This window comes from Prinia subflava, chromosome 15, assembly GCF_021018805.1.
Source record: "Prinia subflava isolate CZ2003 ecotype Zambia chromosome 15, Cam_Psub_1.2, whole genome shotgun sequence".
Taxonomy (NCBI): domain Eukaryota; kingdom Metazoa; phylum Chordata; class Aves; order Passeriformes; family Cisticolidae; genus Prinia; species Prinia subflava.
The window spans coordinates 17,089,501-17,110,799 of record NC_086261.1 but is presented as its reverse complement, the minus strand read 5'-3'; the positions used below and the strand labels follow the sequence as shown (position 1 = coordinate 17,110,799).

Genomic DNA, 21,299 nt, shown 5'->3' with positions numbered 1-21,299 from the left:
CCCCTCCCGCTCCACCCTGAACACCCAGAGCCTGTTTGCCCTGATAGAAGTTTTATTACAGAACTTTAATGGCACTGCAGGAGTAAGATAATTCATTAGAGCCTTAAAACCCAGCCTGAAAAATAGATTTGCCAGATCTCATTAACCCCTTGGCTGCAGGTCTGGTCTGGAAGCAGGAAACTAGTTTCTCTTCAGTAAGAAAATATATGTTGCTAAATGAAAAATATACAGTTAGAAGAGTTACTGGCTCGCAAGCTGCTCGTCTGGGGGTGACACCTCTACCAGCTCCAGCATGTGGAACGAGGGGTTGCTCACGTAGAGAAGAGGAGGTATAGTGTATATATAAAAAAAAAAAGGCAAAATTCAGGTTTCTTTGTTCAGTCCAATTAAGAAATGGCCTTGGCTTCGGGCAGGAATGCTTCCCAGTACTTCACCAGCTGCAGGGAGGAGAGGGAGAGAGTCAGGAGGCTTCAGGATGGAGCTGCAGTGCAGGGGGGTCATGCTTGAGAGATTCACAAGCTTGGCCTGAACTTGGACAGAAAACCACACCAGGAACCACTCACCTGTTGCTGAGAGTTCAATAACGTCTCAAGGTATTTCGTGACGTGGTTTCTGAAGTCCTTAGATTTCTCTTTCTGCAAGAGATGAGCATGAGGCTGGACCAACCACCCAAAGCCTCCAGATTTTGGGAGGAGGAAGGAGAAACCACCAGGATTTTCCTGTTCCTCTTGGAGTCCCATGAGACCAGTGCAGCACACAGAGGATCTCTGCCCACCCAGCTCCATTTCAATGGATTCTCTGAGGGGAAGCCACCCCTCAGAGATGCCCCAGCTCACACAGCACAGGATTTGGGGATGCTGCTGTGCCAGAGGAGGGGCAGGAGGCCAGACCAGCCCCAGGGCTGCCCTAGACGTACCTCAAACCGTATCACTTCCTTGCGGATGACGGCAGAAATGCGCTCAAAGTCCCTTTCGTACTGTGTCACCCGGGACTCCCACTGTGGAGACAGGAAGTGCACAGTCTGGGGGCAGGAGAAGCAACTCCTGCCCCCCTCTCCAGGGGGGTTTGGAGCCACCACTGCACATGTCAGAAGTGCTGCTGGAGCAGAGCTTGGTCTTTCCAGCCCTTGTCACCACCTTGGCATGGAGGTGCCATCTCGGGAGGCAGGACCACGAGCAGCCCCTCTGCAGCCTCACTCAAGGCTGGCTTAGCCCTTGGTGCAGCTTGGCCACAGACACCTGTCCCTCCCACTCAGGAGGTGACCCCCGGCCCAGAAGGTTCCTTCCCCAGCCCAGAAGGTCCCCCACTGGAGCATGGAGGGCAGGAACAGAGCAGAGAGCCCATGCTCTGTTCCCTACCTCCGAAATCTCATCCTTGGCCTGCTGCAGCTTGTCAGGTTTGTTTGCCCACAGCAGCCTGGCCTCCATCTCCCTCTTCTTCTGGAGCATGGTCTGGGCATCCTGCCACCGCTGCCAGGTCTTCATGCGCTGGTCAAAGGCTCCCTGCAGGGAAGGAGGGGCACAGGTCTCCTGACAAGGGGATACTGGAGGTCCTGGACTAAAGCTGAGCCAGAACACAGACTGGGTCCTGCTCTGGAGCACCCACAGCTCCCCTATGGACCAGTGGAGCAAGGATATGGTGTTCTGGCCTCTGTGGTACGATGTGTTTGGGGCAGGAAGGAGTCAGCCTGCTGGACTTGCTACTCCCACGGGATTCCTTCTTCCCAGCACACCAGATGGGCTGTGTGGACTTGATGCCCAAGTTCAGGAGCATCAGGACTCAGGCTCTGCTGCAGCAGCACTTGGCAGGTAATTTTCACTGCCTGTGTCACAGGTTACCAGCTCACAGCTTCAGCCTTCACCCCTGGAAGGGTTGGGGTCACCCACAAACCATGAACTTGTTCCACATCCCCTCTGGAGAACAGCAGCATGGCCAGGCCTCACCTACAACCATTTTCCAACCTAACCAGTGCACACCTGGACACCCAGCAGGTTTTCCCTCTGCCTGCAGAGGCCGTGCCCTGCATGCCCTCTGCTACATCCCGTGCTTGAGTTTGGAAGAGCTCCTGGCATCCCTGAGCCTAAGATGGGTACGAGGAGCAGGAGCAAAGGAATCCTTACCCTTACAACCGAGAGCAGGCGGATGTAGTCCCCCAGGAGCTCGGCCAGGAGGAAGAAGTCATTGTTAGCCTGTTCATGGTGCAGCTGCTCAATCTTCTCCTCCACCTCAGCCAGCTGGGACAAGGCCCGGGACAGGGCCGTGTTGTCCTCTGAGCTTCCCAGCATGGCCAGACTCTTGGCAAACTGGGCCGTGTTCAATGCCAGCTCTGGGGAACGAGATGAGGGTCAGGACATGGGCCTGGCTGCACCAAGAGCTCCCCAGCAGAAGGTTCAGCCCTTGGAGCTGCCTTTCCATAGGTCCAGGAGATACCAGCTGGAAGAGCCAGCACTGGTTCAGACAGAGCTCACAGCTCCCAGCCAGGAGGAGAAGGGAAGCAGCCACCGAGTGGGAGGACAGGCACAGCTTTGCAGAAGTCAGTCAAAACATGCAGAGAAAGGAAAACATTCCCACTCCCAGAGCACATCTTGGAAGGAATAAGGTCAGCTCTGCTCAGGTTTCGGCCCCATGAGGACAGGCTGAGGGAATTAGGGTTGATCAGCCTGGAGAAGAGAAGGCTCCAGGGAGACCTGAGAGCCCCTGCCAGTGTCTAGCAGAGCTCCAGAAGAGCTGGAGAGGGACTGGGGACAAGGGATGGAGGGACAGGACACAGGGAATGGCTTCTTACTGCAAGAGGGCAGGGTTAGATGGGAAGGAATTCCTCCCTGTGAGGGAACTGAGGCCCTGGCACAGGTTGCTCAGACAAGCTGTGGCTGCCCCATCCCTGGAAGTGTCCAAGGCCAGGCTGGATGGGGCTTGGAGCAACCTGGGATAGTGGAAGATGTCCCAGCCCAAGGCAGGGGGGTGGAACAAGATGGACTTTAAGGTCCCTTTAGCCCCCAGGATTCTATGATCCCACAGGACACAGGTTCCCTTCCACACTGCCATCCCAAGCTTGTGGAGCCAGACAGAAGAACCGCAGTGACCATTTTACATCTATCTCCCAGGAGGAAGAGACAGAGAGTCCTTTATAGCCCTGTCCCACCTCCCAGGAAGCGTCCCTGGGACAGCTGGCCCCGGTGACCCCCAGGCTGTGCCTGTCCCAGCCCAAAGGCCAGCGCGTGGTGCTGATCCTGTCACCTTTCCGGTGGGTCACCAGGGCCTCCACCACGGCGTGCAGCTTCCGCAGCCGCTGGTCCTCGCACTCCACCTCCTGCAGCTTCTCCTCAAACCACTGCAATGGGGAAAGCCAGAGCTGACTTCCCACGGGGGGAGGCTTTCCCTGCACCCACAGCTGGAGCTGGGAAGAGCATACAGCTCTGGGGAGAGGACAGGGACGGCCCAGAGGTGTCCCCACACTTACCATGTCTGATTCGTTCATCTTGATGGTCATCTTACTGACAGCGTCCGTGGCTTTGTTGAACATCTTCATTATTCCTGCTCCACTCAAGGTCTGGGTTCCTACTGCTCTTGGGAGCTGGAAAGGAATGGAAAAGTTTGCTTTGCCATAGGAGATGGAGCCAGGCTGTGAGAGCTGGGGGTGTTCACCTGGAGAAGAAAGGGCTCTGGGGAGACTACAGAGCCCCACTGAGTGCTTAAAGGGGCTCCAGGAGAGCTGGGGAGGGACTCTGAACAAGGCCTAGAGTGACAGGACAAGGGGAAATGGGTTTCCACTCCCAGAGGGCAGGGACAGACGGGATATTGGGAAGAAATTCTTAGCTATGAGAGTGATGAGGCTCTGGCACAGGTTTCCCAGAGAAGCTGTGGCTCCCCCATCCCTGGAAGTGTCCAAGGCCAGTGGATGAATCTTGGAACAACCTGGGACAGCAGAAGGTGATCTTGCCCATGGCAGGGGGTGGAATGAGACTGGCTTCCAGCCCAAGCCATTCCATGATTCTGTTCTGCCCATGAAGTAACTGCTGAGTGATCTCTCCCTGCCCTTACTTCACCTCACAAGCCTTTTGTTTATTTTCTCCCTCACGTCCAGCTGAGGGGATGGTTCAGCAGCTTTGGTGGGCACCTGGTGTCAACACCAGTTCCCACTCCCATTCCCACTCCTGCAGGGTTCTGCCACTGCCCGCTGAGCTTGGTGGAATCCTGCCTCATTAACTGCTCAAGTACCACTTCCTTCAGCATTTCCAAGGATACCTTACTGCACACTACTGACCTCCTCCTTCTCCAAGAACTCCCTGACGTCCGGGTCCTGCAGCATGGTTGGATGGCTGACCACTCTCCGTAGGTACCTGTGGGAGGAACAATTCCACAGGTCACTCTGGCTGCAGCAAATCTGCCTCTGAGCCATCACAGTTACACAGCTTGGTGTTTACTCCAGAACAGCAGTTGGGGAGCTGGAAATCAGAGCCAGCAACTGTTTTAATTCACCCACCAGTTTTCCTATCTCCCTGGGGAATTTGGAGATGCCACCATCAAGACCAGAGCTCTATGAGGTCCCTCACTCAGCTCAGGGACAGCTGATGGGGTCATACCTCTCTAGAGCAGCCCGACGTTTTTCTAGGAACTCAGCAGAGGAGGAATCTTCTTTCCCAACTTTCACTTTGGTCATGCCTAGCACAGAAGGAAGATGTGATTAATGAGCTGCTCTAAACACTACACACAAGGTAAAGTGGTTTATTACAGGCTATCAGGGTGACAGTGGAGGAGAGGAATCTTACAGCAGGAATTAGACTCTGGAAATTTGAAATCTGCTCATACCCAAGGAATTGACATGCAGGAAAGAGGCAAAGCAATGGGCTGGACCCAAGGGAACAGGAATTCAGTGACATCAGAGAGGTTTTACTCCTCATCAAGCAGGTGGGAAGGCATCTGTGAACTCCATCAAGGATTTCAGTCCAGAGCTCCAAGTATGGAGCCAGAGCTTTGTCTGTGCCACAGAACACAGATAATTTTCCTTGTCTACTCTGCAGCTTCCCTGTCAGCTCAGAGACTGCTGCAGGCCTGTCCTGGGGCACAGAGCTCACCCTCAGAAGGACTCACAAGAGCTGAAGGGCCAGCACTGGTGCTGTGCAGCTCCTCACTCACCTATGAGGCTCTTCTCAGGTGGCGGAGGGACAATGAACCCGTTCTGGGCGTGTTTCTCCGACAGCTTCTCATAGAGCCCCAGGAAGTCACTGAACCTCCTTTTGACTGAGAACTGCTTGCTCCTGAACATCGGCATGCTGGTCTGGGGAACAGATGACACTCTGGTCACACTCCCCCAGGAAAAACTGGCCCTGCCAGCTCTGCCTGCTGCCACCTCTGCCATGAAGTGGGACAGCACCAGCTCTGAAACACGTGAGCAGTGAACAGGGCAAGCTTTGGCCAAGGTTTCCCACAGTTTCCCTCCCAGCTGGGTTCTCCCTGGAGCCAGCAGCAGCATTAGTGACATTAAATAACAAGCAGCTGTTCCTACAGCCGTGGGCTGCTTAGTAAGCCCTGCCCACTGCCTAATCCCATCATCCCTGCTCCACACAGGAATAGGGACACACCCCTCAGGTCACCTAACGACTACAGGGGCCACCAGTGCTTTGGACTGAGTTTGCAGAGCAGGAATTAAGGATAACAAGTCCTCTAGTCTCTTCTTCAGACCACAGGTTGCCTGTAGCCCAGCAGCCATGGTACAGGCAGCTGCAGCAACTTTCCAGAGGCCAGAGCAGGACTCCAAAGCACTCCAGCAGCTGCATTTCTCATGGAAACTTAGGGGAACAGGTCCTGGTGTGAATGCAACTACAGCAGCAGCTCTGCAGAGAGTGTTGAGCTTAGGTCAGCTCAATCTGATGCTGCTGCTGGCACAGAACCCTCAGCAGCAGCCCCGGGTTCATGGACTCTCCCAATGGATGTAATTTCTGCTGCTCCCTCCAATGCTGAGCATCTCTATCAGCCAATGCTGAGGTAACCAGCTGTGAAAATAAAGTCAGAATCCTTTCCAATAGATTCCAGCCCTATTCCTCAGCTAGGCTCATCCTTTGTGGATTATAACTCCTGAACACAGAACAAGGCATTCAGGCCTCCTGTTTATTTAGGTCACTGGTGGCTTGGCTAAGGACATACAGTCCAGCTGCCTTTAAGCATGGAAAAATAATGGAAAATTAGACACAGAGGGGTTAGACGTACCTGTGTTGACACTTTGTAGGCTACGTAGGCATTCATACCATCCCCTATGGAAAAAAGAAACGAGGTGTTAGGACCACAACATCAGCATTTTCCAGTATTCCCTGAACACAAAGCACAAGGCTCCCGACCTTTTCCTGCCTCAGTGATCCTAATTTGGGGTGTGATGGAGCCCTGGATCTTCCTGCAAAACCAGAGGCAGCATCTCGCTGGCCCTGGACTGGTGCCCAGCAGCCACTTCCCAACCTGCTTTTCCCTCCCCACACTTCCTACGGGAGCCAGCGCTGACAATTGCGCGCTTGTTGCCCCGGCTGCGTCTGGGCTGGCTCCACACATCTGCTCAGACCCCAACAATTCCGAGGCTGTGGGGCACATGAAACAGTCTATTCACGGCATGCAAGTCAGGCTGGATGGGGCTGGATCCTGGAACACCACAGGCAGTTTGCTCCAGCTCACACAGAAATCCCCTTGTTCACCTGGCAGTTCATTTGAAGGGCATCCTCCGAGCTCCAGTGCTACCCTTCAGATACATCTGATTTACACCTCCCAGCTCCAGAGACCACAAGCCAGGAGTGGGAACAAGCTGCCACTCGTGAGGCTCCCACTCTGCTGGCTGGGATCAGATGTCACCTGGGGTTTTCTGCACCGCAGGAACTTCCACATGGCTGATCATGACACTCTGAACCATATTTCAATAGAGAAACTCTCTTGCTCGTCATTTTGAAGCCAGAGTTGCTTCTCTGGCAAGCCCAGGTTCCAGGGAATGTGCCAGAGCATGGAATAATGCACTGGGTATCAGGTTAAGGGAATTTTGCTTACCCCGTGGCAGCTCCACACAGGGCAGTGCTGCCTGGAGGTCATGCCAAGTTGGTCACCACAGTGCCAGGCACCAAGAATCCCAAAAACCTGGCTTTGGGCTTTCTAGAACCTGATTCTGCCTTGCTTGTCCTCACCCTGAGCTTTGTGCAGCATCATTTCTTTAAGATGCCAGAAGAAGAGATGTTATTCAAGGATCAGGTTTGTGCTTAGAGACAGCCCAGAGGCCAGAGCTGCAGGGCCAGGCCTGGCTCCCCTGACCCTTGCACTGTGCAGGACAGTAACTCACCAACTTTCTCCGGGTCGCTCACTCCCACAGTCAGGTCAAATTTGTCCTCCTGCTCCTCTTCTTCCAGCTGTTTGGAGAAAGCACACAGGGACAGCAAGTCAAAACCAGGAAACCAGGATTCAACCCACCCCAAACCATTATGGTGAGCTTGTCCCCCTGCCAGGGCACCTCTAGCAGCTCAGTCTGGCCAGGACCATTCTATAAACCCTTCCAGCTCCTCATCGTGTCCAGGCAAGGACCCCAAACTGGGTTTGTCATTCCCCACTACCTGCCCAGATGGATGCACAAACTGCTCAGCCCCAAGAAGAAACCACAGAGCTCCAATTCACAGCTTGGACCCTCAGGACCAGATCTACCACTGTTACAGCTCTGGAAGCAATCTGGACCTCCACACAAGCAGGAATGCCACCAGGCTGACTGAGCCCCACTCCAGTGGCATCAGTCTCAAGACTGATGGCCCAAGATACAAATCAGGGCATTCAATAAGGCAATTACGTATTAATTACATCATTTAAGATTCATGTTTACAACTGAGTACACAGAGAGGTTCCTGCCAAAGGCAGTTTGAAAGCTGCAGGACAGTTTGGAAGAGCAATTCTCACCTCCTCATAGCTCTTTGAAAGGTTTCTGTAAGAACTTGCTGCTACATCTAATGAGGGCAAAGGATTGGATGCTTTGGCCACCTCCTTCTTCTGGTTGTTCTGAGTGTTGTCAAGGGACAGCTCCACAGTGGCATCTGTCAAAAGAATTTTGCAAGGGTCAGCCTCTCTCTTGGGGTTTCTGGAAAGGCAATTGCAATATTCTCTGATTCATGGGATCTAGGAAGTAACAACAGTCTTAATTAGCAAAGAAATCCACTGGGAGGACACCTGTAAGCACTGGGAAGAGCACGACAAAGCATCGTCACTGCAGTAAGAGCATTTGATCAATCCTGCTGGAGAACATTATATTAATCCAATGAACTTCTTATTGCAGAAGGAGCCAGGCATCACCTCTCACTGATCACCTCCCTGCTGCGTGCTAGAGGAGCTGCACCCTGGAGCAGATAAAGCCAAGGCAGATTTTACCTGTCACATGGGCCAGCCTGGGAGGAAGGCTCCTTCACAGGTCACTTCTCCACTTGGAGGATGTAAAAACTTCTACCTCCTAGCAGAAGTATTCAGAATTGACTCTCAGCCCATCATGCCAGGGCTGGAGAATGTCTGACCCTCCTCATTTTCCCCTGCTGAGGGGGGTTGTGTTTCCTGTTCCTTGGGAACAGCTAGGTCTCTACTAGAGACACTTCTTCACTGGCTCGGAGTCAGGAGAAGGTGGAGAAGGAAAATCCTTTATTTCTGAGGAGACACTCACCACCTCAGAGCTTAAGGCAACAAAAGCAACCCTCATTTTAATCCTCTTCAGCTCCCAAACAGTTAGTCCTGTGGCAGGATTATCCTAGAGACCTGGTGGAGGCTGCTCTGACCTTCCCGACACAACACCAGACCAAACAGACTCAAATACGTGTTTGAGATAAGGACTTATGATCTGCTTTTGGTTATGGATATTTTAGGACTATCACTCCAGGCCTGGAGCTGAGAGAGGCCCAGACTCACCTGCAAACAGGTCCTGATCATCCTGCTCCACATGAACTCCGTTCTCTTTGGAGGAGCTGCTCACAGGGAGAGGAGATTCTGCTGTCAGGGCCGGGGAGTTGCTCTGTGAGAGGATTAAAAGGTCAAAGACAGGTCATTTACAATGAGGGATGGAGGAGCAAATGTGTCACTTTGTCCACCACCCTGTACCCTTCCACTCACCCTTCAGTATTATCCTTTCTGCCACTTTTAAGGACAACAAATGTCACACCAAACTCTGCTGCCAGTTTGCACCCAGAAAGGACCATCCTGGCTGCTGGGAGCAGGCTTGGGAGAGCTTTTATGCCAACCAGAAGACAGAGCTGCCCCAGCATTCCTGCTACAGATGCCTGCATCCCAAACCATCCCTGATTTTGCAGGCAGACAGATACCCCAAGGAAGAAGGGGACAGCAAGTGCAATTCTGTAGGTCCCAGCAGGGAACAGAAGAGGTCTTTGATGGGCAGCAAATGGAGCTCTATTGGAGGCTCCAAACCAGCAGCTCCTTGGCACTCTCTCCAGCAAGGAAGCACCACTGGATCACGTTGCTCCTGAAGGAGTGAGGCCGTGCTGAGGCAGCTTTTCTTCGAGGTGGGCTCATGTCTTTGGGTGGTAAAAACAAAACAGCCATCGAAACACTCACTTGATGGCAAGAGCTCCTGTATTTTAGGATGTTTTCCTAGAGGAGGGACTGCTCCCAGCTTGGATCACAGCAGTTAAAGGCACGAGCTATGTTTGTTAGTGACGGAGAGTGGGGAGCAGAGACCCTCCATGCCAAAGATCCCCCCAGGTCCCCAAGGTGCTTCAGACTAGTGTCCAAGCCAACAAGAAGACTGGTAGCAGTGGTGATCTATGAGGAAAGGGCTCACACAGCTCCTCTGCTCCCCCAGGGAATCTTCAGGCTCGTAAAGAACCCCACTGCGCATGGACAAAGTGGTTTTCTACCAGAACTGCTTCCCAGTTTGCCTTAAATTTAGTTCCTCAGACATGAAAGCACCACCCTGTTCTTACTTCTCCATCTGCTGCTACAGAGGAGCCGTGGCCTTGTTAGATTAGCCCATGACAAGACACCAGCCATTTCTGGGGCTGGATTCAGCACCCTCCAACATCACACTGGTGGGCAGAGGTCCCCTCACACCCACCTGACGCTCACCACAGGGAAACAGAACTCATTTGGGAAGAGCTGATCCTTGGGGGCATCCCTAGAAAGGGCCGTGGTCACACAGGGATCCAACCTCTGTCAAGAGACAGATGAGACCCAGCTCTAGTTCTACTCAGGTCTGGCCCAAATGCCTTTTTTCTGGTGGTGCCCAGGTGCTGTTGAGCCACCTGAATGCTGGATCTGCCTCCCCTGCTTCCCAGGAAGTGTTTTCCTAACGCTCAAGGGCACAGACAAGCAAAGCCACCAGGTCACACGAACAGTCACGTATTAGTTATGGCAGTGGCTTCCACAACAAAACCAAACACCTGATAAGCTGCTGTGCCTCACCAGCCTCCCCTTCCAGCACAAGGATGTGTGAATTCCATGAAATCCCACGGCACTCATGCTCGCCCCTCTTGGTGGGCCACAAACCCTCAAGCCACCTCCTGCATCCTCCAGTTCTTCACCAAGGAAAGTCCTGAGAAATTCCAGACCATCTCCATGACCTGATGCCCCCCATAGGTATCAGCACCTTCCTCTTGCAAGGCCCAGGGTTGAAGTTCCCCAGGTTTCCAAACATACAAAACTGCTGTTTTGCCCAGAGTAGTGTGAGTTTCACCCTCACGAGGTCACAATCTATTCACACTCCCCTAAATCTACCTTTTTCCCTGCTGCAAAGGGGAAACACAAGCACAGCTCACAGACACCAGGCAGGAGCTGCACCAGAAGCAGGGCAGAGGCAGCTCCAGCTTTGTGTCAGTGGCAGGAGAAGCTTGGCCAGGCCACTCCCAGCAGGTTCATTTGGTCATGGCCACAATCTCCTGCTCAAGGCCTCCCTAGGCTACAAAATTGCAGAATGTTCCTGGAGAATTTCCTGCCACAGACACCAGCTCCTCCTGTGCTGCCAGCTGGACCAGACAGGCTGGAAAAAGTCTGTGTGAGGAGGGCAGAGGCTCTCGGAGCTCAGAGAATCAACCCCACAGCATTCCAGTCTCCAGGCTGCTGGAAGAGCTTCTGTGGCCCCTCTAGCTGAGATCCTCACTCCATGAAGATGCTGATCCCAAGGACCAGAGGCCAGTGGCTGACTGGGGAAATCCAGCTGACTGGGATTCAGCTTGGGAAAGCACCAGTCAGTGTTTTAACTCCCCTCCTGCCTGGAGCAAACCTGGGACAATGCTGGCATGAGTTAATGCCAACAGCCTTCAGCAACCTGGACTTCCTGCACAGGAGGCTGCTAGAAACACGGAAAGACTGACACCCTTCACACCTCCACCTTCAGCATGGATTTGTGCAGCAGCACCTGCTTTGCTGAACAAGTGCCACCAAACCCTCCAAGGCCCTCCTGCAGCCCAGCACAAAGCCCTAGCTTGTCGAGCAGGGGACACCGAATGCCTCCTGTCCCCTCACTCCCCACACTCCCCTCAAGCTCAAACTGAAGGTACCATGGCAGCCACGCCAGCACCCTCTGGATGCTGAGGGGACCACAGCTGATGATGCTGGGGGAAAGCAGATGGAGCTTCTCCCCTCTGTGAAGCCTCACAAGCTGCACAGCAAAGAGGCTGAGCTGTGATCGTGAGGCACTTTGAAGCCCACCTCGCTCCACCACCTGTCATGGGTAAGAACACCTCCCACCACAGCAGGCTGCTCCAAGCTCCATCCCGGCCGGCTTATGGCAGTGGTTCTGGAGGAATGGAGAGGCTGCAATCCCGGGGAAACGGGCAAAAAAGGCAAAAAAGCCTTTTCTCCATCCCACAGCCACGGGAGCCGCTCTGTGGCCCGCACCCGGCCCCGGGCCCCCTCTCCGCAGCCCCCCTGCGAGGTTCCCCCTGAAGGGACACGACACCAGAGGCATCGACCCTCCCTTTATTCTGGGGGATTGGGGGGTGTTTCGCACTATTTTCACCAAGCCCGGAGGATGTCCCGGGCAGCCTCTCGCACACGGGCCCGGCCCCGCAGCGCCCCCGGGGCGGCGCGCCGCCCGCGGCCGCACTCACGCTGCCGGTGAAGATGTCCTCGCCCTCCGAGTCGCTGTCGGGGGCCCCCAGCCCGCGGTGCTCAGGGAAGGGCGGCGGGCGGCGTTCGGCCGGGGAGGGCGAGCGGGATCCGTGGCCACCGCCCGACGCCATCGCCGCCGCTTCCTCCCGCGCCCGCCCCGCCGGAAGCGCCCGCCACGCCCCAGTCTGGGGGGCGGGGCCTCAGCGGCGGGGTGGCTTCGGATTGGACAGTGTCCCTGCCCGCCCCGCCCCCGCCGGCAGCGACAGCCAATGAACGTCGCCGCTGGCAGGCGGCGCGTCGTCACCATGGAAACGGGGGTGCCGGCCGTACCATTGTGCCTGCGGGAAGAGGAGCGCGGCCCCTCCGCCCGGAAGAAGTGGGTGAGCTCCGGGGCCGTGTCCGCTCCGCGCCCCGGCTCGGGCGGCCGCGGGCCCTCGGCGGCCCGGGGAGGACCTCCCGTGTGCTCTCGGCGGCCCGGGGAGGACTCCCGTGTGCTCTCGGCGGCCCGGGGAGGACCTCCCGTGTGCTCTCGGCGGCCCGGGGAGGGCTCCCGTGTCACCCAGAACACTCCAGCTTGAGCCCCTTCCCCCCCACCGCCCCACCAACCATCCCAGGATGAGCCCTGTACGCCCTGAAAACATCACAGGTTGAGCTGCATCACCTAGAGATGTCCCAGCATGAACCCCATACAACCTCCAAGACACCCCAGAATGAGCCCTATACCACTATACCTATACTCATGGCAGGATGAGCCACAGACCCTTGAAGATGTCCCAGGATGAACCCCATACACTCACCAAGACATCCCAGGATGAGCCCTAAACCATTTAAGTCATTCCAAGATGAGTCATATACCCCCCAAGATTTTGCAAGATGAACCTCAGACCTTAAAAATCCCCAGAATGCACTCTATACCCCACCAAGAGTCCCGGGATGAGACCCATACCCCTCAAACATCTCAAGATAAGTCATATACCACCAAAAACATCCCAGGCTAAGCCTCATAGCCTGGAGGTAGACCAGGATGAGCCATGTAAGCCCCTGGCCCAGAACATCCCAGGATAAGCCCCATACCTTGAAGATGTCCCAGGCTGAACCCTATACACCTACCAAAACTTCCCAGGATGAGCTCCATACTCCCACAGGACATCCCCAGTTACACCCTGTACACACTCCCAAAGACATCCCAAGATAAACTCTCCTGGCATGAGAGTTTATCCCTCCAAGGATCCCTCCCACTCTGTACCCTCCAAGGTATCCCAGGATGAGACACACACCTTGAAGATGTTTCAGGATTAACTCCATACAACACCCAAGACAGCCCTGGATGAAGTCCATACACCCCAAAATACTCCAGGATGAGCCCCATACCCCCTTCCCACCCAAGACAGGGACAACCCCCAGTCATAGGTCACAGTCCCCTGGGGCCAGCATTCCTCTCAGAAAAGCACCAGGAGGAGCTGGGCAGGGCAGATGAGACACCCTGGACTTCCCTCAGCTCTGGATTAAGGGAGAACATTCATGTGCAGGTGAATGGTCAGGGGGCCCTTGACCTGCAAGACAGCCCTCAGCTGGGTTCATTCCTGGGTGCTGCCCCAGGGAGAGGGGCTGTTTCTCCAGCTGGGAGGCACTGGGTGCTGTGAGCCACTTGGCTATGGGAGAGCAGCAAAGAGATGGGTTTTTCCTTCTTTTCCCTCAGCTGTCTCCTGTAATGAAGCAGCAAAATCCAGCAGAGATCTCCAACTTTCCCTGCTAGAATTTGTTCTAGTACATGTTTGCAGCCAGGTCACACTTCCATCCTTCATCCACCCTAGCTCCCAGGCAAGGAGCAAACAGAAAACAGAACACAGCTTATCCTTATCTGAAGGACTTGCCAGTGTCCTCCCCAGTTCTTGCTATCAATGAGCAGCTGCCAGGTCCCTCCTGCTGCCTGAAATTCTCTCTGGGACTTGAAACAGCAAGGTCTGTCCTTTCACTGGAGATGAGATCCCACTCTGGAATTTCCCCCCCCCTCAGTGGGTTTGGAATGAGGGGTTCACCCATGGAGAACCTACAAGCATTCCTTGTAGGTTCACTCTTTTGAATAAGATGGCCAAGAATGAACACAGCTGTCCCAGAAAGCTCCCCAAGGATAAAGAATGAGTGGCATAAAAATCCTGTAAGATGAGCAGGAGAGACAACAGGATAACAGCTGCCAGGATTGGCAGGTCCTGCCAGCTGGATTTTGCACGCTGAAGCAGAAGAAACTGAGCTACCTTGATGAGCAGTGGAGATAAATCCACCCAAGCCCTCACAGCCTTATTCTCTGGAAATTCTCCCTTTGGACCCTGAAGGCTGCCCTTTTAAAGGAATAGTTTCATCCACTCAGGGTTGGAGCTTGGGCACTCTGAGGATGAGAACTTTCTGCTGCAAACCTCTTTTGAATTCACACAAGGCTTTGAGCGTCAGATTTAGACCTCTGTCTGGGTGGAGGTGGCCCAGCCCCAGCTGTCCATAGGATTAGGGGAAATCCCACAATAAAACCAAGCAGGAGATACCAAGATTCCCAGAGTGGGAGCAGACATTGCACCCACTCAGCCTCAGATACAAAAGTGAGGATAAGCTTGGGGTAGTCAGACTTGCTTAGAAAGATGCCTCAAGGTACTTCACTGTGACCACTACTAGAAGACTTCAGACTAAATAGCCTTTGGGAGCTCAGAGACAAAAGGTGCTTTATTACCCACCCATATATGTTTTAAGACCCCTCCCACCATGTCCTTCCCACATGTTGCCAGATGCCAGCAAAAATCTTCCCCACCACCTCCCTTCTTTCTCAGCCCGTTCCCCTCCCTGAGTGCTGAGTGCTAATCCTCTCTCCTCCTCAATCCCCAGAGCATCCCTCCCTTTTTCTCCTTGCCCTTTGCCTGATCCCTGTCCCAGGCCAGGGGTCTCCCTTCCCACAATGTCCACAGGACACACTGTGCATCCAACATAAGCTGTCCCTAGGAGCCAGAGGAGCTTGTTAATCACCTTTTTATTTTATTTCAAGCACTGTACAGAGCGTGCTGTAGACAAAATCCCCCCCCACCACCAGGTGCTCCCAGCGCCCCTGTGCCCCACCTCAGCCTCCACCCCCACCGGGGGAGGCCAAAATAAGTTACACCCACCCACTGCCATGCTCCTGGGCACCGGGACAGGGTGGCATCAGCCCCTCGGCGCCAGCCCTGCCGCTGCCCGCGTCACCCAGAGTGCCCCGCACCAGGGTAAGTGTTCACTTCCACAGCATCGGGCCGTGCCTGCTCCCGGCACCGCCGGCTCCAGACCCCATCCATCCCCAGCTGCCAGGGCTCAGCAGAGCATGTCAGCCTCGGCACGCAGCGGGGAGTACCTGCAGGGAAAGGATGAGGCTGGAGTACCAGCTTGCTGATCTGTCCCAAAGCAGTGGGAGCTAGGACAAACAGGATCAGCTCAACCCAGAAGAAATCTGGAGATAATTCCAAGGGGGGATGGAAGCAGGAGGCCCCCGTGGCTCTCTGCTCCTCTCCCCCTGGAGGAGGCCCAGGAGAGCAGGGAGCCATCACAGGCAGTACTCACTCAGCCATCTTGGCTGCCAGGTGGTAGACAGTCTGCTTGTCCAGGTAGCGGCAGAAGAGCAAGACAAGGTTGCTGGGCAAGAAGAGAGGCTCTGCCAGCGAGGCTGTGGGCAGGCGTGACAGCTCCTGGGACATCAGGTACACCATGTCTGTCCTGGGGGCACCAGCACAGGGGGTGAGCACCCCACAGAGCAGTGACACCCCCCCTCAGCTCACACAGTTCCTCACCATGTCTCAAAGTCCCCTCTGCACGGCTTCAGTGGCACACGTGAGGACAGCAGCCTCTCTCCATGGCTCAGCAGGGAATAGAGCAAGGAGATGCCAAACTGCAGGGAAGCACCAGGAGCGTCACAGCCAGCAGCAGTGGCACCCCAGGGACACAATGAGGCTCAAGGTTACATACCTGGTTCTTCAAGGCCATGGTGAGGGGGAGCTCCAAAGACTCAGGTAGAGGATGGGTAAGCTCCTGCAGGACCTCGATGAGTTTGCTGAAGGTCATCTCACCCACCACCTCATTCAACGGGCTGTAGAGCAGGGGGAGAGACTGGGCAGGGCAGAGGGGAGAGCATGAATCTGAGATCCTTTGACCTGTCACAGTCACATCCCCATCCCAGCGCTTGGAGGGGAGGGTCACTGCCACCAGGACTGCTGGTGGCTGACTCCTGGAGAGGAGGGAGCCTCTCCCAAGGATGGGAAGAGGCTCCTGTTTCATGCTAACCCCACAAGGCAAGCCCCCCTTCATTGCCCAGGGTGCCACCTCCAGCAAGAACAGAGGAGCAAGGAGACAGCCCAGGCCATCCCTGCCCTGGCTGGAGGTGCTTGCCTCATCCAGCATGTCCTTCTTCATGAGGAAGGGCAGGTGGTGGGTGATGGTCAGCAGGATCTTCTCCCTTTGCTCTCTGATGAGGTGGGGCAGCAGCCGGGCCACGAGCTTCTTGCCTTTCCGCACACACAGTAGTTGCAGGAATTCATCTTCTGCCTCCCTGGGAACAAAGGCTCCATTGGCACAAATCCCAAGGGACCTGGAGCATGTCTGTCCATCCAAAAGGACCAGCATCAGCTCCACTGGCTCAGGATCAGGTCAAGCAGGGTCAGCACAGGCTGCAGTGACACATGGAAGGAAGGACCCAATCCCCCTGTGACCCAGACCTACTCATCAATGACCATCTCAGAGCCACAAGGACCAGGATATGCTGCCTGCTCCCCTCTCCCCACAGCACAGACTCACTCTTCGTTGCTGCAGGCCCTGATTTTCAAGGCTTGGTAGATACTCTCCACTTTTTGGCTCTTTTGCTCCTGCCTGTGAGGTTGTTGTTCTCCCAGGGGCGGGGACATTTTCTGTTGCACCTCCTCCACTTCCAGCAGCTGCAGGAAGAGCTGGAGAAGTGACACAGAGTAAGGAAGAAGCTTGGAGCATCTTTTACCAACTGGCTATCCAGGACCCTGCCTAGGTAGATGTCCTGTTAGAGAAATCACTGGATGAAAACAATACCTGGACCATCCTGTCCTTCCCCAAATCACCACTCACCTTCTCGATCCTGTGCAGTGCCCGCAGCAGGTGGGTCCCTGCGGCCTTTGGGAGGGTAGAAAGGAAAGCACAAAGGTTACAGCCAGCCCCAGACACTGCCACCAGCTCCCTGGGGATCAGAGGTGGCTTCAGGAGTCCCATGGGAGCAGTTCCATGGGGAAACCATGGCCAGCTACAACTGGCCAGAGCCCAATCCCACCCCTTGGCCAGGTACAAGCTGCCACTGCTGAGGTGGCACCTCCTCCAACTGTGTGCCCCATCCCACTATTCAGGGCAGCTCCTAAAGCAGCATTCCTAAGCAATTCAGGGGTCCAACCAGCCCAGCTTCCCTTCACCTACCTCCTCCTCCACGAAGGCATGGTGCACAGCATCAATGGCCCGGCGAGGGCTGTAGCAGGTGGACACGGTGACCTGGCCCAGTGAGCCAGCGATGCGCACCACTGCGGAAGAGCAGGAACACGGTGACACCACATCCCAGAACTGCTCTCCCAGCCCCCTAACACCTGCCCCAGCCCCTCACCAGAGTCATAGGTCTCCACTTTCTGGATGAACGGTGTGATCAGCTTGGGGGGCTTGTTGCGCCTGCCCAGCAGCTCCTCCTCCGCCTGTTTGCGCTCCAGCCGGTGGTAGTAGGTCTGTAACAACAGGAAAAGCCAGGAGTCCCCTCCACCAGTCCTAGGGGGTTTCTGCAGCTCCACAAGCCCCACCCTGAGGAGAACAAGCTGCAGGTACTGCCAGCAGGAGCTCACCTGGTAGTAGTAGTCATCATCCATATTCTCACTCTGCAGTTGTATCATCTGCACCTTGACAACCCAGTCCTTCTCCTTGGAAGTCATCAGCCCAGCATAAGGGTCCACCTTACGAGACCACAGCTTCTTCGGGGAGACACTGGCACAGGAGAAGACCTCAGCCCACTGTGACCACCCAGAGCCCCCCCTGCACCCCAAAGACCTCCATACCTCTGTGCCTGCCTGCCCTGCTGCATCAGGATGCGCTGGTGCTGGGGGTGCAGCTGGGTCATGTGGCTGGGTGTGCTGCAGGGAACACCACCCAGAGTTCAAGGGGGTTTTGGGGACATCCCCAGAGTGAGGTGACCCCCAACTGCTTTGTAGGGCCCCTCCAGTCCCACCCCAACATCCCACTCCTGCTACCTGAAGTTGAGCTGGCCCATGGCTGAGGGGCTGAAGAGGAGAGCAGGGTCCAAAGAAGAGGACATGGACCTGAAGTGCATGCCTAGGGCTCGCGGTGGGCTGCCCACGGTGGGGGACCCGGGCTGGAAAGGGGTTGGAGGTGCATACCCTGCCATCTGAGAGGGAGAGAGGAGATCAAGGGTCTGAGCCTTCCCCTCTGAGCATCCCAGAGGGGTCAGCCAGCTCTGGGCTGGCTTCTGGCTCCCATTCCTCTGGCAAAGTGCTACCCCCAGACACTGCCACTCTCCCTATCCCCTCCAGGGTCACCTCAGTGGGGCCATGGCAGTGGCTCAAAGCCCACCACTTTACCTGGTTGGGAGTGAAGAGTGGAGGGGGTCTGCAAGCCGGTGGGAAGGGTCGAGGAGATATCAAGGGTGCCTGATGGGGAGCAGGAGACAGGAGGTGCCACTCAGACAAGCCTGTCCTCAAGGCTGGACCTCCATGGAGGGGAAGCAGAGAAAGAAGGGGTGCAAGAGCACCCCCAAACCTGTTACCTGCTGGAGAAAGCACTGGGGGAGAGGCTTGGGGGACATCAGTCTTAAGTCAGGGTACTTGAGCCTGGGAGAGCCCCCACTGCCCCTCTGCACAGGAGAACCAGTGAAGTCCAGGGCCACGTTGGTAGATGGTGGAGGTCTCTCCAGCACCTGGAGGATGGCTTTATCCTGCAGGGAGGAAACAGCAGCAGGTGGGAACAGGACACAGCTGGGAACAGTTTAGTTCCCTCAGCAACAGTCAGCTCACTAAAACCTTTGGTCATTGCTCAACTAATACCACGCACCAGCTGGGCTCCCACCCTCGTAGTGTGGAGCAGCTGGGGACCCGTGGGAACACCCAGCATGGGGGTCCCAGTCCTCCAAACTCAACAACTTTGCCTTCAAACCTAGGCTCTGCTTTGGGTGGGGACTCGCAGCCTTGGCACCCAAGACACATCCGTACACCTCCAGAGCCATTTGGAGATGGCCCAGGTGTCCCAAACTCCCTGTGTGACCCTTGCCCTAGAGTAGTGGGGAACCCTTAGCCACCCCCTGAAGCCCTGGCTGGAGGTACCCACGTCCAGCATGAGGTGGCGCGGGACACTGCCAGGGCAGGAGCCCAACGCCATGGGATCCATTGACACCTGGAAAACAGGGAAATGTTGGCATGAGGCAAGTGAAGAGGAAGAGAGAGCAAGGGACACCACAGGAGGCACCCTGCCTCATCCCCAGATGGGTGGGGACATTTTTACCATGTCCTCCTTGCCAAACTCTCCCCAGCAAGTATCAATCCTGCTGTCCAGCACCGCCGAGTCCTGGCTCTGCAAGGAAAGAGGAGTTAAGGGTCTGCCTCCCTGCCCCAGTGCCCTCTGTAGGGCAGGACCCAAAGGTGTGGGGATGGAGGGGGGGAGGAGCTCTCACACATCACCTCCAGCGTGGGTTTGCTCCGCACAGCTCTCATCACTGCTGGGTCTCCCAGTTCACTGGGCTCCTCAAAGCACTCCTGGTCTTCCTCCTGCTCCTCAGTCCCCAGCTCCTCTACCTCTTCCTCCATCTGAGAGTTAACCTGCTCCACCTCCACCTCCATCCCACTTTCCTCCTCGGCCAGCTGCTCAGCTCCTTTTCCAGTCACCTCTACCAGTGCTTTGGCCACTTCAGGGCTTATTTCCGGTACCACCACGAGTTTTGGGACATCCTCCTCTGTGGAGTCTCGGTCTTGGAGGGGAGAAGCAGTGCACAGCAGGGTGGGTGAATGCCTGGGCAGTGCCCACCAGGGTGTCTGTTCCCCCCGAGTGCTGGCAGGTCTCTCCAACACCAGGACTCCCCTGAGGTCTTACCTAACCCAAAAGTCATCTCGTTGTACAGGTCGAGCTCCTCATCCTCCTCAGCCATCTCTTCCAGCAGAAGCACATCTTCCACCAGCAGAAAATCCTCGAGAATCTGGATTTGGAAGCATTAGATTCCTTGCTAAGGGAGAGGTAACCCTAACATGCTCCCAAAAGTAGGGGGCCACCCAACCTCCCCCTCACTCTACTGGTGGTGCCAGGCAACCCACAGGGCTCACAGCTGTAAAAGGGAAAAAGCAGGAGCCAGCGGCACTGCCAGCGAGGACAGGACCCGCAGGCTCAGCCCACGGAAGCTGCCAGCACCAGCGAATACCGGCACGGAACGGCACCAGTGCGGCTGGGCTGAGACACCACTAGGCTTCGGAGTGAACAGCGGCTCCGTGGGTACGAGCGGCACGCGAGTACAAGGCAGGGAAGAGCATCCCACCAGCACCTCCAGGGCAGCGTCTCCTCCGAGACCGACCGTTCCGGGGAGCGCCAGCCCCGGAGAACCAGCACCGCAGAGGGAGCGGGACGCCGGGAGGCAGCAGCGGGCAGGGGGTAGCGGAGCAGGGCAGGCACTCACAATGGTCTCGCCGCCCTCCGCCATCCCGCGGCGCCGCCTCCTCCTCCCGCTCACCCACCCTCCGTCCGTCCCGGGTCCCTCTGCAGGGCCAGGCAGCCCCCGCCGCCCCTTTTATGGGCCGCCCCCGCCGCCCCGGCATGCGCCTGCCGTACAGCATGGCGGCTCCCAGCGGAGCCCTGCGCCTGCGCACTCGCCTCGCCGTGCCCCGCACGAGGAGCCGCTGGAGCCCAGGGAGGAGTGAGGATGAGGAGGTTTAGTGACCCCACCTGCGGCTCTCGGAGCACAGAACACCCCAGCCCAGCTTTCCCCACTGCCATGGTGTTCTCAGAGCTGACATCCTTCTGAGGAGTTATGGAAAGCTGGTGGGATGTTGTCTGTCGGGATTGAATATCCTGGTAGATAACACCGGGCACAGGTGTCAATACTAACACTACAAATTTCTGTATCCCACAAAGCACAGCTGGTTGCCTTTATCCTTCTGAATACCAGGAGCACCTTGGTCATGTCACCCACTCCCAAATAATTCTCCCAATATTTGGCAATAAAAGCAAAAATGTCCCAAGAGTGGAAG

At 55.9% G+C, this 21,299-nt stretch overlaps 2 protein-coding genes across 2 annotated transcripts; both read right to left on the bottom strand.

The window, feature by feature from the left end:
* Window positions 1-34: 34 nt before the first annotated feature.
* SNX1 (sorting nexin 1) lies at window positions 35-12,238 on the bottom strand. Its single transcript, XM_063412769.1, has 15 exons — window positions 12,054-12,238; window positions 8,902-9,004; window positions 7,912-8,045; window positions 7,310-7,376; window positions 6,208-6,251; window positions 5,137-5,278; window positions 4,584-4,662; window positions 4,265-4,340; window positions 3,461-3,574; window positions 3,238-3,331; window positions 2,121-2,326; window positions 1,359-1,502; window positions 917-997; window positions 564-635; window positions 35-437 (listed from the first exon to the last, which is right to left on the bottom strand). Exons 1-15 carry the CDS (start codon window positions 12,183-12,185, stop codon window positions 387-389), a joined length of 1,539 nt encoding a protein of 512 aa, XP_063268839.1. The 5' UTR covers window positions 12,186-12,238; the 3' UTR covers window positions 35-386.
* A 3,003-nt stretch (window positions 12,239-15,241) lies between these two features.
* PATL2 (PAT1 homolog 2) lies at window positions 15,242-21,068 on the bottom strand. The gene is given in 20 exon segments (XM_063412406.1): window positions 15,242-15,421; window positions 15,628-15,780; window positions 15,855-15,952; window positions 16,030-16,170; window positions 16,450-16,609; window positions 16,855-17,003; window positions 17,155-17,199; window positions 17,494-17,594; window positions 17,675-17,789; window positions 17,904-18,042; window positions 18,114-18,188; window positions 18,306-18,460; window positions 18,654-18,722; window positions 18,839-19,006; window positions 19,396-19,461; window positions 19,570-19,638; window positions 19,746-20,032; window positions 20,155-20,257; window positions 20,729-20,797; window positions 20,799-21,068. Coding segments are annotated over 20 exon segments (2,289 nt in total). The 5' UTR covers window positions 20,886-21,068; the 3' UTR covers window positions 15,242-15,381.
* Between the last annotated feature and the right edge of the window lie 231 nt (window positions 21,069-21,299).